At 45.8% G+C, this 17,951-nt stretch overlaps 1 protein-coding gene across 23 annotated transcripts in view; it reads left to right on the plus strand.

Moving 5' to 3' along the window:
• The window catches only part of TTLL5 (tubulin tyrosine ligase like 5), a 215,091-nt gene that overhangs the window by 15,782 nt on the left and 181,358 nt on the right, over window positions 1–17,951 (plus strand). For all 23 annotated transcript variants that reach the window (XR_005225559.2, XM_037900712.2, XM_043549810.1 and 20 more), the window contains 2 exons: window positions 252–321; window positions 661–745. Coding sequence is in view for 22 of the 23 variants with exons in the window: in XM_037900712.2 (XP_037756640.1) it covers window positions 252–321; window positions 661–745 (155 nt within the window). In the remaining variant the exon portion in view is untranslated. The remainder of the gene's footprint in view (window positions 1–251; window positions 322–660; window positions 746–17,951) is intronic.

Raw genomic sequence — 17,951 nt, forward strand, 5'->3', positions numbered from 1 at the left:
GTGGTTTTAAATTTATATATTATGTGTAAAGCACTTTGGGATCTCTGGGATGGCAGGTTCTTTGGAAATGTAATAACACCCTGATTAAGCTTCTGATCAGGGTCTAATTACCCTAAATACCGGCCAGCCTTTTCCCTAGCTGCAGCTGTAATGGCACAGAATGACTTTAGAATGGAAAGGCTCTTGGTAAAGTCAGCCCTTGGATTCGGGGTTTCCTCACTTTTGGACTGATGCTGTGTCTTGTTCTGTAGCCAAACCAGATTTCCCTGGAAGAGAATATCCTGGTGTCCCGCTACATCAACAACCCCCTGCTCATAGATGGTGAGTGTGTAGGAGTTGACTTCTTCCTCAATTTCCTGACCAGATGGTTTCAGCAGCCTATGGGTAGCTATTTGGGCTGCCGTACCTGCTTTGATAGTTCTAAGGTGCTAGAGAGATTTACCTCTGGGGGGAGGGGGGGAAGATTCCTCAAACCCAGGGAGCTTCCCTGTTGGGGAAGCTCTGAACATCTCAAGTCAGCAGAAGCTGATAGACTCTGCTGTCTATTTTACACCTCCATCGCCCTCAGAAGGGTCTGCTGCACCCCCCTCAGCTGGGTGCAGAGTCTGGAGGTTCTTGGGAAGTATTTGTGGTCACTGATTCCTGCTAATCCTCTTCCAGACTTCAAATTTGATGTGCGCCTGTATGTACTGGTGACGTCCTATGATCCGCTTGTTGTCTACCTCTACGAGGAAGGACTAGCCAGGTAGGATTCACACCCCTTCCCCAAAGCAGTTGAACCTGAAGCTCTAGGATCAAGAGAGCTTCTCCCTACCCTTGCCCTGCTCATCTTTCATTCAGAGGCCTGGCAGAGAAGGAGTGCTTCAAAGTTTTAGTTGTAGGTATTTAGTGGTGATGTGCCCGAAGGGGAAGTGGCTGATTTTGATGACATGGTTATGGGAGGGGAAAAGCCTTGATAAAGCAAATCTTGGAGTGATTGTCCACACAGATTCCGTTTTTGGTGCACCTGCACCCCATGCACTTGATCAGATACTTTTTGGCTAGTGTCAGTTGGGCCATGCCTGGTCCCTAGATACCTTCCCCCAACTACCCCCAGGCAAAGTGGACTCTATCATCTCTCAGTTCCTTCTTGCTATCCGTGGAGCCCCAGCACTGTCTGCTTCTCTTGAGCAGTCTATGATTCACCTTTGATTTTAGGATTAGCTCATTAGTGAGTGAGAATTAGTAGTTTCCTTTTGCCAGTTGGCACAGGTACAAGTATATTTTAAAAAAACAAGAAATGTGGATTTTTGTCATTTTAAGCATAATCCTCCCCCTCCCCCCCCGCTCTTAATGTCTACCCCATATAGGGGCTTTTAGATCATGGCAAAGGCTAAAGTCACCAAGGTTTAAAACCTGTCCCTTGTGTGACTGTCGATCAGCGATGAATGTTGTCAGTGCCCGATGTGCCTTAGGGAAGGACACATTGTGGAATGTTGTTCCATGGTGGTTACTTCTCCAGGTACACCGACAGTGAGTGAATGAGGGGAGGCTGAAGCTTTTCCTGCTGGAGAAGTCAGTGCAGGCTTCCTCGGACTCTGGAATATCTTTGGAGAAGCCTCTGTGTGTGGGTCTGTCAATCTCCCTCAGTACCCTGGTGAGCTGCACTCCCAGGCCGCTTCCTCTGAAAGGTCTAATTTGTCCACCAGTACATCAGCGCTGATGTCTGGTAGAAGCAGGAAGGAGCACAGTTCCAGAGATGATGCCAGACACAGGTTGGGCCTCCTGCTGGTGTCAGGGAAGGTGAGAAGTTATGACTTGTTTTGACTTCAGTTGACAAGTTGGATAAGACACTTGATGGTACCTCAGTGCTGATATTTAAGGCAGCTCAGGTGGTACCATCTAAGGCTTAGGAATGTACTCCCTCTTGTACTAGCCCCAGCACTGTGTACTTCTGTATCTGGCACTTATATATTTATCACCTTGTTTGGTGGGTCCAGTACTGGACCCAATGTTAAGAGATTCAAGGAGGTAATTAACCCCCCCCCCCCCGACTTTAGAACCTCCATGTTTGGCTAGGGAAGAGACCTCTTGCAAACCTACCTGGTTCATAGGCAGGGTACTTCTGACAGAATTCTTCTGTTAGAGGATGTATACTCCTTCTCCTCTTCCCTAAAATATATTGTGAAATCATCCCCTCATAGTCCATCTCCCCTCTGGATAGCTCAGGGGAAGTCCTGGAGAAAATCTAGATATTATTCAGTTAGAGGAGCTAAGAACAGTCATAGGGAGCACCCGTCCTGGTATCCTTGATGTGCACTCCTCCCCTGATCATACTGGATCCCCTGGGGATATTCAGCCCTATTCCTGAAAGCCAGCATTCCCCACTGTATCCAGAGCTAGGTCTCTGTCACTGAAGAGACAGATTCAGCTTCCACAGGTGAATTGAGTTCTATGGCTGCTGGGGAGGCAAGAGGAGGAGAATGGAAAAGAACAGCATTCTCCTGAACAGGAGCATCAAATCCCAGCTCCAATGTTGTCCTGCCCTGATGAGGCAGTGAACATACCTTCACTAGCCTAGGAGGATTAATTGTCTTCTAGGACCTGATAAAACAGATGGCTGATACCCTGCAGAGACTGTAGAAGAGAATCATAGAAATGTAAGACTGGAAGGGATCTGACTAGGTCATAGTCAAGTCACCTGCTCTGAGGCAGGACTAAGTAAACTCTTGGATATACTTGATCTAACTTGAGGAAAGTTGGCGGTACCAGTCAGCAATGGTCTACTGTAACATGCCAGATGGATGTGGCACACACCAACTTCTGTCTACTAACTTCAGGAAAGCAGACAGAAGATATCAGGCCTCTGAATATTTTTATTAGCATCCCATACCTGGCACTCTTGTGGTACAAGCTGTATCAGAGAGAGCAAAACAGTAAGTCCTCCAAAATACCCATGTGAGAGGACCCCACAAAAGATCAACCTTGTTGGTTGAAAGCCTACAAATGAAGGAAGCAAACTACCAAACACTACTCCCACAATAAGATTTTTTTTTTTGAATTTGGACAGCTAGCCAATTTGATGGCTAAACTACCCAAGAAGCATCAGGAGGAACCACAATTTCTTATGGCTGATGGCCTGTTAACTGCTAAACATCTCTACAGGCTGCACTAAATCTATCTGATAAGAGGTGCAAATAATGGCAACATCAATATCCATGAAGAGGTGGTCATCGCTTCAGCCCTTGGGGGTCCCAAGGGAGGTCCAAGCAATAATTGAGGCCCTCCCATTTGAAGGAAGCATCTATTTAGCAGTGGCACTGATGAGGCACTACATACTTTTGAAGAATTCCAGGCAACTCTGATCTTCAGGGCTCTGTCCCATCCCCTAAAACAGTGGTTCTCAACGTTTCCAGACTACTGCATGAAATTTTAGTTTGTACTGACTTTGCTAGTGCTTTCTATGTAGCCTGTTAAACTAGGCAAATATCTAGAGGAGTTGTACTCCCTGGAAAACCTCTGCATACACCCAGGTTGAGAACCACTGCCTTAAGAAAGCAATGCAAGCAACAGCATACCTCAGGAAGTGTATCTCAATGCAGTATTATTGCCAATCTCCATGATTGTCTGAGCCTCAAAGAAAGATGTAGAGCAGGGGTCAGCAACCTTTCAGAAGTGGTGTGCCAAGTCTTCATTTATTCACTCTAAGGTTTTGCTTGCCAATAATACATTTTAACGTTTTTTAGAAGGTCTTTCTCTAAAGTCTATATTATGTAACTAAACTGTTGTATGTAAAGTAAACAAGGTTTTAAAAATGTTTAAGAAGCTTCATTTAAAACTAAATTAAAATGCTTATCAGTTTAGTATAGTGGTTCTTAACCTGGGATGCACGTACCCCTAGGGGGTGTGAGATGCCCTTTCTCGGGGTGTGAGACATGAGTTTTTTTTGAGAAGGTAAATCATCGAAAACCCACATTAAGCACAGGCACATAAGTACAACTTTGTTTCGTCAAACCTGTATATTAACGTTATACATTTAACGATTACTGTAATATACAAACAAAGTTTAAGCTAATTGTAGTGTAATATAATTACATTATATTCTCTCACCTCTTATCAAAGGGGTGAGAGAATATATTTTAAGAACTCCAGACTGTCAGCGGGCTGAGCAGGGCCAAGTGTAGTATATTAAATTGCTCCCCAGAGGAATGTACTACTTACAGCTGCCAGTCCTGATGCTCTGAGCGGCATGGTAAGGGGATGGGGAACAGGGGTGGTTGGATAGACGTGGGAGTGTCGGGGGTGTGGATAGGGGACAGGGAGCAGGGGGGCTTGGGTGGGGTGGGTGGGGGGGTCCTGGGAGGGGGCAGTCAGACAAGGAGCAGTGGGGGTTGGATGGGTGGAGGGTTCTGAGGGGTGCAGTCAGAGGGCGGGGGTCCCAGGACAGGGTGGTCAGGGGACAAGGAGTAGAGGGGGGTGTTGGATGGGTCAGGGGTTGAGGGGGGCAGTCAGGGGGTAGGAAGTGGGCTGGCTGTTTGGGGAGGCACAGCCTTCCTTGCCCTGGTGTAGTGTATTAAATTTCTCCCCATAGGAATGTGCTACTTATGGCGTACTACTTACGGCTGCCAGTCCTGGTGCTACTTGGGGGAGAAATTTAGTACACTACACTGGTGGACAGAACCCCAGCTTGGCAGCAGGCTGAGCGGCTCAGCCCACCGCTGGTCTGGAGTTCCATCCGCCAGCTCCTGCCAACCGGGGTCCTGGCCGCCAGCCCCGCTCAGCCCAGTACTGGCCTGGGGTTCCATTCACCCAGGCTGGCAGCAGGCTGAGCGGGGGTGGCAGCCAGGCCCCTGGCTGGTAACAGCGTGCCAGTAAAAATCAGCTCGTGTGCTGCAGGTTGCTGACCCCGATGTAGAGATTTCATTATTGGTAACCCATTGGCTCCTACTCAGCTGCTCTGAAGTCTGGGGCTTTGAATGGGCAGCAGGTCTAACACCATCATTGGGAGCCTGGTTGGACCATCACAAGATCTATTTTACACCCCCTGCCACCCCACTTCCCTTTACCACCCTTGGCAACCACATATTTTCAAGAAGCTTGGGCTGGAATTAGCTTGGACCACTGGCTCCTTCAGATCATAAGGAAGAGATGTCCCATGCATCTTCAGTCTCTTCCAACCCTCTTCTCCCCTTCTGGTCTCTTTCCAGGGACACCTCTTGCAAGAGATTGTTGAGGCAGGAGGTAAATTTTCTCTTACAACTGGGAGCAGGAGCCAGGGGAGGAACTGCTCTTGGAGTTTAGGAGCAAGTGATTTTATTCCCACTTCTGAATCCTAAAGAAGAAGAGGCTGTAGAACCTTCTTTTTCACCTGCCCCCCGCCACTCCCCCCCCCCCCGATCTTTGTCTCAACCCCTTTGCATACTATTTCAGATTCAAAATGGTAGACCAACTTCTAATGAAAGGCATGGTGCAGGTCGAAAGATATAAGCTATTCCATAAAATCTAAATGCCTATTTCCATATCTCCATATATCTGGTTCACAAAAAACCCTGCGATTCCTGATAGGAACATCCCATTATCAATACAGAGTTCTGACCTTTTGGCCACTCTACAGCTCTAAGGATTTTCACTAAATGCCTGTCATTAGTGGCAGCTCATCTAAGGAGACAAGAATCCAGGTACGCCTTTACCTGGACAATTGGCTAATTCAAGGAAGATCACCACAACAGGTGACTTAGCACAGACAATCCTGAAATTCTGTATCTTTCCAGGTTTTAAAATGAACAGAGTGAAATCCTCAGATTCAAACTGCTCAGGTGAAGTCTATGGTCTGTTAGACTCCAAATTAGGGAGGGCTTATCTTCCATAGGAAAGATTTCATACAATGAGACCACCCAATCAGTTTTAGCCCACCCAACACCACAAACGAGAATGTCTGAGGCTTCTAGGGCACATGGCCATTTACACTTATAATCACACAGTATGCCAGACTACAGTATTGATCTAGGCAGGAAGTGGCTGAGATCAGTAGCTCTCCAGCTAGGGTGACCAGATGTCCTGATTTTATAGGGACAGCCCCAATTTTTGGGCCTTTTTCTTATATAGGCTCCTATTTTCCCTCCTCCTCCCCCCGTCCCAATTTTTCACACTTGCTGTCTCGTCACCCTATCTCCAGCAGACACCGCATGGACATGATGGTCTTGGTCCCACAAGAATTGTCAAATGATGAACAGAACCACTTTAGATATGCAGTGGAGTTCTATTATCTGTCTCTTCCTACAAAGATGCTGGTAACATGCCTTCACTCAGGAAGGGTTCCTCTTGAGCCATTGAAAAGTCAAGGACTACGGTCTCCTCAGATAGCAAGTCTGCACACACACACGCACACATTTTAGAGGTCAGAGCAATCTCCCTGGCATGCAGCTTTTTCTATCCCTTCTTAATGTCCATCAGCTGGAATTGCTGATTCAACACCACAGCAATGCCCTATATCAGTGACTCTTAACCTTTTGAGACTACTCTACCCCTTTCAGAAATCTGATTTCTTACATACCTCCACATTTCACCTCACAATATATATATAGCTGTATATTTTTCTATATGAGCTTCTCAGCACCAGCTTTCTCCCTGACCGCACTAGTCTTTACTTCAGGGCTAGCAACTAGTCCAGAATTGCTATCTGGACTTTCCATCAGCTCCATAAGAGTCAATCTGACAGCAGTATCTGCAAATTGCTCTCCTATCTGTGGCCACACTGTTTCCCCCCTCTCCAGTGACTGTTACTGAAGGTTCTCATGCATGTTTTTTCCCACTGTTTGAGAGCCCTGTCCTCCATGGGACCTTAATATGGCACTGGCAGGGTTAATGTGTCCCCTCTGAGTCTTTAGCAACCTGCTCCCTTTTAACAGCTGGCTGCTAGGAAAATGGTTTTCATTGACATTACCTTAGCTAGGAGGGATGGGGAGATTGAGGCTTGTATGTCAGCTCCCCTGTATGAAGTATATCGCAAGGACAGGGTTCTCCTTAGACGTTACTCTGTTTCTACCCAATGTTGTTTGAGTTCTGTGTAAATCAGTCCATTCACCTCTTTATTCTTCCTTAAGCCTTGCTCTAACCTGGAGTAAAGCAAAGCTTCACACACTAGATGTAGTGAAGGTATTGTCTTTCTATTTGGATAGAACGAAGTCATTTGGCAACACATACACACTAGTTGCATTTGTTGACAAAATCAAAGGGTGACCTTCCAAGTGGGTCTTGCAGTGTAAGAACTTGCTGTGAGTTAGTTAGGCCATATCAGAGCTCTTTCCACTAGGGCTCAGACAGCTTAAATTGCTTGTTTGAGTAATATTCCCATACTTGAGCTAGTATGGGTCTCCAGACTGAATGCCAATTTTGGTAGGATTGTCCTGCAGTCACTATTCAAGCAGGACTCCTACCTGCCTCTAAGCAAATAGACAGCTGCTTGTTAGTCACTATGAGTGGAATCCATTGGCAATTGCTCAAAGAATGGCTACTTATCCCACAGCAACTGTAGCTCTTTGAGATGTGTTGTCCACACAGATTTCACAACTCGCCCTCATCTGCTAATGGGGAGTTCTATCCATGTGGGCTTTTGTATTGGTGAAGCATTTGGGTCCATTCAGCCATTTGTGCCCTCAGATGGGGAGGTTGCAAGGGCACAGGCATGACCACCAGATGGACACCACTGGCCAAAAAAAATCTGACTCAAGCACATGTGGTGCATGGGCACCAAGAGTGGAATCTGTGCCGAAAGCACATCTTGAACTAGTTACTGTAGGGTAAGCAACTGTACTTTCTCTGCTCCCACATCCACACCTTGTATTCTTTTTGAGAAGAGGCTAATGTAAGTGGAGGCCAGTCTGTCTGCTGTGGGGCATTGTGGAGGGTCTGCATGCTACTGTCAAAGACCAGGTCTCTTGTAGACATATAGTTCCACCAGCTACAGGATACCTGATGCATGATTATAGAATTGGTGCCAAAGGTAAAGTCAGAAGCGCATCCCTGGGTGTGTCACCCTAGGTCAGGGAACTAGCCTGACCCCTGGTAGAGTGACCCATAGCTCTGCTGCTGCCCCACAGTTAATAGTTCACAGTGTGGCTTATATGGAGTACTTTTAAATGACAAGAATAAGCCTACTTCTATCAGCTTCCTTAATGACTCGTCAACCTCCTCCTCCCCCCATAAATCTCCGGGGTTGGTGAGTAGGTACAGCAGGTGATGGCAATCCCCCAGGGTATATCTAGCAATTGGATGGAACAGAAACAGTGTCAGTCATATAATGGAGGTTAAGGGTGGGGGAATGTGAGAGATTAGATATTTCCTCCTATGTGTGGCCTCCAGGTGGCACTAGCAACCTTTGTTGTTTTCAGGGTCTTGTGGTGATTTTCCTCTTGCCCTGGATTTGTGTGCCTGGACGCAGAGGATCCTGGAGCTCCAGGTTCTTGTTTGTCTCTCTGGTGTAGTATAAATGCCTAGAGAGACCCCTTTAAGGGCTTACAGACTATTGGTGCTTTGGCTAAGACTGGGACAACCTCAGGCTGTGAAGGAGAAGGATTCAACACTTGTGGCTGTGAGTGGAGGCTGCTTTTCCTCCCCCATTGTAGAAGCTGCAGTGTTTAGGAGTGGAAACGGTGTGGCGGGGCTCCTGGGAGGTCTGGGGAGTGATATGTGGTAAAAGCATACTGTGGCATAGTGGACGTGGCATAGATGTAGTGGGGGTGAGGGCTTTGTGCATGTGGAGGCCAGGTTTAGGGACCTCCCTTGCTGACCAGAGCAATGACATTGTACCTGTATTCTGCAGTTTTCCCAAAACCTGGCTAGTTTCCAAAACGTGACTTCTGTATTTACCTGTATTTGTTCCCTTGCCAGCTTCTGCTATATCCCACTGAAAGCCAGTGTACAGCTCATGTCATGTCTCAGGGAGCCCCAGTGGCTGGTGCCTGGCTCATTCAGTAGAGCTGATGCCTCTTGGCAGAGAAGAGTTACTGATAATAGAACATGTGGAGGCTCCATAGGACATGACTTTTCTTGACTTGAGGAGGGACTAAATAGCATGCATCAGCTGATGCCTGTTTGCCTGAGTAGAAACCTCCCTGTGTCTGGCTTCCAGAGTACACCCTGACTTGACATGAGGTGATCTAGGTTTGGAAGTGAGGTTCTGGAACAGAGGAAATAGGTTTAGGCTCTGATGCTGCATTGCTGTGTGTTCCCATCTATGTGGAATGGCAGGAGGTGGGGCATAGGAAAGCTCCCTCGGGCAGCAGTGAGGAAGCAGAGAGCCAATGATGAAGCCTTCTGGGTTATTCAGGCTTTTGAACCTTCTCAGAAGTTCTGAATGCAGCTGTTCCATTTCCACTGCTGAAGTCCTATTTTCTTGCTTTGAGAAGTGTGTTGGGCAGAATTCAGGGTGCCCTGACCTGAGGTGCCAGACACAAGAGCAGGCTCTTTTGTGGTTTGCTCTTTCCTCAGAGGAAGTTTTTTGTGGGGTGTAACCTTAGGCCATCAAAGCTGAGAGTCCAGCTTTCAGAGCAGCACCAGGACTAACAGCATCAAACAGCTCTGTCAGTGCATCTTATCTTGCCTTGTAGTACCCCCTGCTATTCTGGTCTTGCCCAGCTCCCAACTCTGTCAATGTTCCTAATCCATAGTAGTCCACTATTTCAGTCCTGTGTCCCTTCTATGAAGGAAAGCTTGCCAATCATTTTGAATTGGTGGTGGTCTTTCAGTTCTCTGTTGGTGCCTGAAACAAGAACAGGGCTTCTCTAGTGTGAGACAGACAGGGATATGCCATGCTGTTCCTTAAGGTCTTGTCTAGATTTGATTTAAAGGTGTATCATTAGAACAGGTTAGCTGATACATTTTTAAAAACCTAATGTAGTCAAAGCACATTGCTTTTAATATGTGCTAAACTGATCAGGATTAAGATTTAAGACCAAAGGGATTATTATGATCTAGTCTAATCTCCTGTATAACACTGACATAGAATTTCACCCAGTGATTTCTGCATCAAGCCCATGACTTCTGAATGAGCTAGAACATATCTTCTAGAAAGACTTCCAATCTTGGATAGTTAGAGCTTTGGGGAGCCTTGGTCTGCTGTAGACTTCTGAATTATGTTAGCTAACATGTTCAAATACACACCTTTAAATCTTAGTCTAGACAAGACCAAAAAGATAACCCACGGGGGAGGGTATTCAAAGAGGCATCAAACTGATTTTGAATGCCTCATTGTATCCCAGGGGACTGCATAGCCATGTACTAGCAGGTAGATGTCTCCTCTGACCTGCTGTGAAATTGTCTGGTTGTCTTAATTTTGTTTTTGTTTTCTGTTTCTGATTCCCCTTCAACCAGAGAGCCTTGTGCTTGGAATGCGGGCGGGGGGCAGGGTCACAGTTAGGGTTTGAATGTTTTCTATTGCCCATAGCTTGCAAAGTGGGGGTTTCATTCTGTCCCTCCCAGTTTTTCCCTCTGTCTAGCTTATGAAATGGAAATTAACCTGAATCTTTTTTGGGGACTTCCCATTTGTGTTTGTGCCCCCATCCTGCATGGTGGCTTTGGGAAATGTGTGCCTTGCTGCTGTGACCATCAGGGGGTGTTGATGCACAATGATCGTTTTTGGTAATCTAGAAAAATGTCTGGTTTTTCTTTTCAGTTTTGTTTTAAACTTGGTCTTTACTACCTGAATTTTCTGCCTTTTTTTTTTTTTTTTTTTTTTTTTTTGGTCAGCTCTATTTCTGGTCCTGAACCACTGGAAGGGTTCCAGCCCAGCAGGAACTTTGTAGCCTGACTTTCACTGAAATTGAGAATTTTTTTGTAAAGCAACAAATTGAGCTGAAAACCAAATGTGCTTGTGAAGGGCCCAAGGAGCAGTAGCTGAGGGGGAGGTGAATGTGTACTTTAGAATGACACGAGAGTTCCAGTAATGTCTGAGCTGGCAGCTGAGCCTCATAATGTCTGACAGTGGGCTGCCTTCCTGCCATCTGAGCTCACTGAACTCCAGAGTCTGCAGTGCCCCCTCCTTCAGTAGCCCTGCTTGCTAATTAGCACTGGCTCCGCTGGGATATTTACCTTTTCTCTGCTGGATTCCTGTGGTTTCCAAAGAATTCAGGTGCTCCCTGTGAGCCAAGGAATTCACATTACCTCACAGGATGTGCTGTGGCCAGAGCCTGCTGCAGCAGCCCAGTCCCCCACGCCCCTAGTAACCCCTGCCTAGCAGGCCCTGGCTGTTTGGGAAGCATAATGAATTCCTGCAATGAATGGCTGGGGATCATTCTCATGATCCTTTCCCAGGCACCTCCATCCAGCATAGCAGCCATGGACAAGCGCATCCACTTGGGGGGTTAAGCTAGGGTTATCACCACTGGCTCATCACTTCTCTTACATTAGACTGGGGTTTTGAGCTTAAAGAGAGGAAGGATGGTCTTGTGGTAAAAGCATAGTATTCTGAGTCGGGTGGCTTGGATTCTACTGCCTGTTTAGCCATTTGCTGAGTGTCTTGGGCAGCTCACTTCCCTGATTGTGCCTGAGTGTCCTCCTCATGTAAAAAAAAGAGATGAGGCCTAGTTCCATGCTATCTCTGTGGTGTTTGGGTAGGGAAGCCAAATGTTCTTGAAGCAGGGCCAGATGATGCCCTTGGCTACATCTATACAGCTCCCCTGAGAATCAGAGAGGCACTGTGATGATAGGGTTCGTGGGCTGGGACTCCACAGTTAGAGCTGCATACTCCCACAGATAACAGTAGCAGCTCTGCTGAAGCTCAGGAGAAGTCTTGTCAAAGAATAATAAAGTGGAAAATGGCTCTTACACAGTAACTGTTTATGCTATAGTGATTGTTACTTTAGCATTTCACCATTGGGCAGTAAGAAGACTGAGGGGTCCTACTAAGTCTAACTGTGTGACCTCCGTTTCTTCTCTTGTCTCCTTCTGCCTTTGGCACTTGGAGAGCCTTAAAGGAAAGGAGCTATCAGACCATCTTGCTCTACCCATTGGACTCTGCTCTTTGTTTTCTCTCCTTTTGCTTACTCTACTGTGGTGTTTTTCTTCTTGCATCTTTCTCCCTTCCTCCTATCCCCACCTTTTTGGCTTCCTCTTGGGCATCAGCAGATGCCTTATGCATGGAAGGGGCTGCAAAAGGCAACTGGCTAAGATTGCATTACCCTATTCCCTTTCCAACAGACTCCATGTGTTGAATTGTCAGAAAAGGAGCTGGACTAGTCTTAGATTAGCTTCTCTTCACTGCAGATGTTCATTATACCCACAAAATACTCTTAATGGTAGGATGCAAGTTTGAAACCCATGTGTTAGCTTGTTCCTGCATCTTTTCACGAGACCCTATTTCCTGCACCTGTTGGTCTCTCAAAGTTCTGACCCATTTCTTGCATTTCTTGCATTTTGGCTTTTCCTATTACTCTATTGCGCTAAGAGCATTTGAATAGATTCATCTGGCTTTTGGCAAAGGAACTCCGCCATATAGTGTCATCTGCACCAATGTGCTAATGGGGTTAACAGCTCAACTTCTACTGCTGCACCTACCTGGTGTACTGCTCCACTGCTTGTTTTGCTGTGGAGATAATTGATATCACAGGCAGGGAACTGGTGTGTGATTGAGGAGCAGGGGCAGGAACAGAGGCAAGACCCTGGACCAGTGTTGTGCTCCCATTCCGTACGGGAAAGAGCTCCCTAGCTGCACTTTGGGGCTGCAGCCTTTGTACTGCATAAGGGTGAAAATATTTGTAACCTCTTTCCACCAGTTCTTAGCCCATGGAGCAGCTTTCTCGGGGCATCATGTTGATGTCTCTCTGTCCTGGTTTAGCAGCAGCTCATGGCAACTGGCTGAGACAAGGGTTCCTAGGTGTCCGGTTTTCAACCGAGCGTCGGCTCCGCAGCTCCCATTGGCCAGGAACCATGGCCAATGGGAGCTGCGGGGCTGGGTCCTGTTGGGGCAGGCAACGCACAGGGCCCTCTGGCTCCTGCACCTAGGAGTTGGACTTCCAGGCGCCAGGGCAGGCAGGGAGTCTGCCTTAGCCTTGCTGTGCTGCCAACTGGGAGCTGCCTGAGGTAAGTGCTACCCGGCTGGGCCTGCACTCTGCACTCCAACCCTCTGCCCCAGCCCTGAGCCCCCTCCTGCACCCCACACTCCTCATCCCCTCCTGCACCCCTGCCCCGCCTGGTGAAAGTGAGTGAGGGTGGGGGAGAGCGAGCAATGGAGGGACAGGGGAATGGAATGAGCGGGGGAAGGGGCGGGGCAAGGATGTTCAGTTTTGTGCGATTAGGAAGTTGGCAACCCTAGTTGAGACATTTGCATTAAACAGTAAGTCTTGAAAGAGTAAAGAATAGGGAAGGTGCAAGTGGCTTTCCGTTTAGTCTTAGTGCCCTAAGCAGGGAGCCCTTGACAGTCCAGTGGAGCCAAGAGCAGCTGTGAAGGGTAAAGAGGGAGATTCCAGAATTAGAGGTAGGGATACTTAGATCCAGAGAGTTGGTTTAGATCAGTGGTTCTCAGCCAGGAGTCCAGGGTCACTGGGGGGCTGTGAGCAGGTTTCAGGGGGTCCCCCAAGCAGGGCCAGCATTAGACTTGCTGGGGCGCAGGGCAGAAAGCCAAAGCCCGACCACATGGTGCTGAAGCCTGGGGCTCCGAGCCCTGCCATCCTGAACCGGGGCTGAAGCTGAATCCTGAGCAACTTAGCTTTGCAGGGCCCCCTGTGGTGTGGGGCCCCGCAACTGCCCTGCTTGCTACCCCCAAATGCTAATCCTGGCTTTTATATGCAGAAAAACAGTTGTTGTGGCACAGCTGGGCTATGGAGTTTTTATAGCATAATGGGAGGAGGGAGGACTCAGAGAGGTTGAGAACCCCTGGTTTAGATGGCTTTTGTGTACAGTTAGGGAAAAACCATTGCTCAGTTGTGTCTTGTGCTTTTCTATAGCACCCATGCAGGTAAAGAGGAATTAACTATACTGCTTCCCCCCATATCTGCTAACAGGCCCTTTGTCCTTTCATCCTTCTCTCCCAGGATCTCCTCTGGTGTCCTGATTAATTACCCTGTAGTTGCCAAGTTTACATATGACAGTAAATTTCACCTTATGGTTAATATACCCTTCCCTAAGCAGTGCGAGTAGAAGACCTGGAGCTGTATGAAACCTTGGAAGGATGGGGTTTTGGACTGATATCTGCAGGATTGGGGTTAGGGCTGCACAGCGACAAGCCCTGGAAATGGGAGTAAGTTATTGGGGAACAATATGACTTCGTGTTTCTCTGTCTCTGATATAAGCAGTGGATAGCACTAAGTATGGGAAGGGGATTTTACAGCCATGCTACTTCTGGCTGTAATTCTGTCAGATTTCACAAGTACAGTTGACCCCAGATTCCTGTTGGATGGGTGACCTCTCTTGAAAACTCAGGGTTCTTCATGAAATAGTGTTGGTGATTTTTTTTGGGACGCTTTTCCACTCAAGTCAGTACTAAACCCAATGCGTGAATGTGGCATGAAGGAGTGCTGTGCTATTGGAGTTAGTGTCTCTTTGCTTTGTCACCTTTCTTGCTTCTAGAGACTGTTGATGAATTCCCTAGAAGTTTCTGTTATGAATTTTGGGGGAAAATAAATAGTCATGTCATAAGGTCATAACACTCTTTCCATTCCACTAGTCTCTTAGGCTGTTAAGCAGCAGTTACTAAAGTTAAACATTTTTAAATAAGCATGTCCAGATAACTTGCATCCAAGAGTTTTATAAGAGTTGGTTGAGGAGCTCACTGGAGCATTAATTCTGATTTTCAATAAAACTTGGAGAAGTTCCAGAAGACAGACAAACAAAGTTAATAATATTATGCCAATATTTCAAGAGGGTTAACAGAATGACGGGCTAATTATAGGCCTGTCAGTCTGACATTGATCCTGGGCAAGATAATGGAGAGGCAGATATGGGGCTCCTTTAATAAAGAAATAAAGGAGGGTAATATAATACCAATCAACATCGGTTTATGGAAAATAGATCCTGTCAAACTAGCTTGAGATGTTTTTATGAGATTACAAGTTTGATAAAAGTGAACAGTGTTGATCTAATATACTTTTAAACTTCTGCGTGGCATTTGGCTTGGTACTGCAAGACCTTTTGATTAGAACACTAGAGAGAGAATCTACATGGCACACATTAAATGGATTAAAAGCTAGCTGGTAGGTCTTGATGTAATTATAAATGGGGAGTTATCAAATGGATGTGTTTCTAATGGTGTCCTGCAGGCATTGGTTCTTGACCCTACAGTATTTAACATTTTTTTAGCAATGACTCAGAAGAAAACATAAAATCATCACTGATAAAGTTTTCAGATGACCCCAAAATTGGGAGAGTGGTAAATAATGTAGAGGACAGGTCATTATATGGAGCAATCTGGATCACTTGATAAACTGGGTGTGAGCAAACAATATACATTTTTATATAGCTAAATAGAAATGTGTATATATCTAGGAACAAAGAATGTAGGCCATACTTAAAAGATGGGGGAGACCCTATCCTGGGATGCAGTGACTCTCTGAAAAAGATCTGAGTGTTGTGGAGGTGAACCAGCTAAATGTGAGCTCCCAGTGCAATGCTTTGGCCAAAAGGGCCTGTGCTATCCTACATGCACAAATAGGGAATCTCAAGTCAGAGTGGAGGTAATTTTATCTCTGTATTTGGCACTGGTGCTACCACTCCTGGAGTACTGTGTCCAGTTCTGGCATCCACAATTCAAGAACAATGTTGATAAGTCAGAGAATTCAGAGACGAGCCACAAGAATTATCTAAAGGATTGGAAAACAAGCCTTGGAGTCAATGACTCAAGGAGCTCCTTCTGTTTAGCTTAACAAAGAGAAGATTAAGGGGTGACTTGATTATGTCTGTAAGTATCTATATGGGCAACAAATATTTGATAATAGGCTCTTCAGTGTAGCAGAGAAAGGTACAACATTGAAGCTGAAATTAAACAAATTCAGACAGGAAAGAAGATGTAAATGTTTAACATTGACGATAATTAGCAATTGGAATAATTTACCCAATGTCATGGTTGATCTCAGTCACTGGCAATTTTTAAATCAAAATTGTTTTTCTAAATATACTTCTAAAAGGTATGCTCTAAATTTATTTTTGGAGAATTTTTATGGTCTGTTATATAGGAGTTCAGATTAGATGATCACAATGATCCCTTCTGGTCTTGGAATCTATGAACCTATACCTTGGATCTTTCATTTGTGACCCCAGGTCACTTTCTACAAGTGTTGGTATTGTGGGGGAAAGTACTGTTGACCTGACCCCATCCCATTCTGTGACAAGATCTATGCACTATATGCAAGAGTGGTAATGCAAGAGGCCTACAGGCCTGCATCCTGTAAGACTTAGCTTAAGCTAAGAGCATTTGCATATGCTGGGCTGTGGTATTTTGACCCAGATAACGAACTAGGCCAACCTCTAGCCTAGCTGAAGTCCCTAGCTGTCCATTATATGTACACCCCCCCCACCCCAAACCTGCAAAGGCCCCTAGACAATACGCAGCCACAAGCAAACCGCAGATCTTGAAAATAACTAAGTGCGTTAGCACAGTGCTAATTATGAAACTGTTTATTTTAGCTCCTTATAAGGCTTTATTAACAATGCTTGAGTGATTAAAAAAAATTAAGGAAATGTGTCATTTGACTTGGATGTAAAAAACTATATAAGACTGGTATTATAGGGGCAGCACAGAGAGAGACCAGGGTGGCACCTGCATGTGACCATCTCTATCTCCCTCTCCCTGCATGCTTGTATTCAATAAAAGGACCTCAGACTGTTTGAACGAAACAGATGGTGTGACTCGTTTTCCACAACAGTATAATAACCTTTGTCCTGGCCATATTCCAGCCAGGGAAATTGCATTCTATTTAAATCCCCCCTTCATTTTCAGGTGGATAGATTTTTCACCTACTGTTGTGCAGTGCTGTTAAACTGCCACCAATTCTGTCCTCAAGATGTCTGCATTTCATTGGTGGAGAGAGAGTTTTTTTGTATGTACAGAGTTGTAGTGCACTTTGAGATCCCTCTGAGGTGAAAGACACTAATAAAATGTAAGTTTTCTATCACTAAATTGTGCTTTGAATCTGGAACTGGGGCTATCCAGGAAATGGTGAAGCTCTCTAGGGAAGTGAGAAGTTGCAAGAGTGGGAGATAAAATGCTTGGGTTTGGAAGTACTGAGAACGCAGTAATCTCTGTGACCAGCAGTGGTAAGTATCACATGGCTGATTGTGGGTAGTTTGGGACCTGAATCACTCTCCTCTGTGGAAGGTGGCAGTTTCAAGCCCCTGGGGAAAAATAGAGCATAGTGTTTTTTTCTGAAATTGCTTTGTCTCTATTTACAAGTCGTGGGATGGCCTAGTTGCTAGCACACTACAGTTGTACCCCCTTTCCCATTTGTATTACTGTCCTATTTCTCACCTCTTTTTTCCCATATAGCTGTCCTGGTTTTCCAATTTCTCTGTGCTACGTATGTGATGCCTCAGGTTCTGGATGCACTCATGAGTGTGGGTTTTTTTTTAAAACATATATACATACAGTGATGTAGCTACAAAAATGGTCAGTGAGATGTTTTGGGTGGGCTTTGTACACAGAGGCATCACAGCCAGAAAAGGGAGAATAGTTACACTCTGACTCTAAGGCCACCATACCTGATAATGCTGCTGTTAGAACTGGGTATCTCATTACCAGAGTGATACTTGGACACAAGCTAAGGAAATGATCGAGGGGTGGGAGGAAAGAATGAACTCTAACCAGAATGGTTAAGATGGCAGAGCTGGGAATGTCATAACCAACAAACATTTGCGGTATATTCCTAGACATAAACTGTTAAAATGGAGTTAAAATAGAGAGTACATTAGAGATGTTGTAATGATCCCAAATGTATTAAACCGAGAAAATCCATAGTCAAGGTTAAATATATGAAATCCAGTCATGT

This window comes from Chelonia mydas, chromosome 6, assembly GCF_015237465.2.
Source record: "Chelonia mydas isolate rCheMyd1 chromosome 6, rCheMyd1.pri.v2, whole genome shotgun sequence".
In the NCBI taxonomy this organism is placed as follows: Eukaryota; Metazoa; Chordata; order Testudines; family Cheloniidae; genus Chelonia; species Chelonia mydas.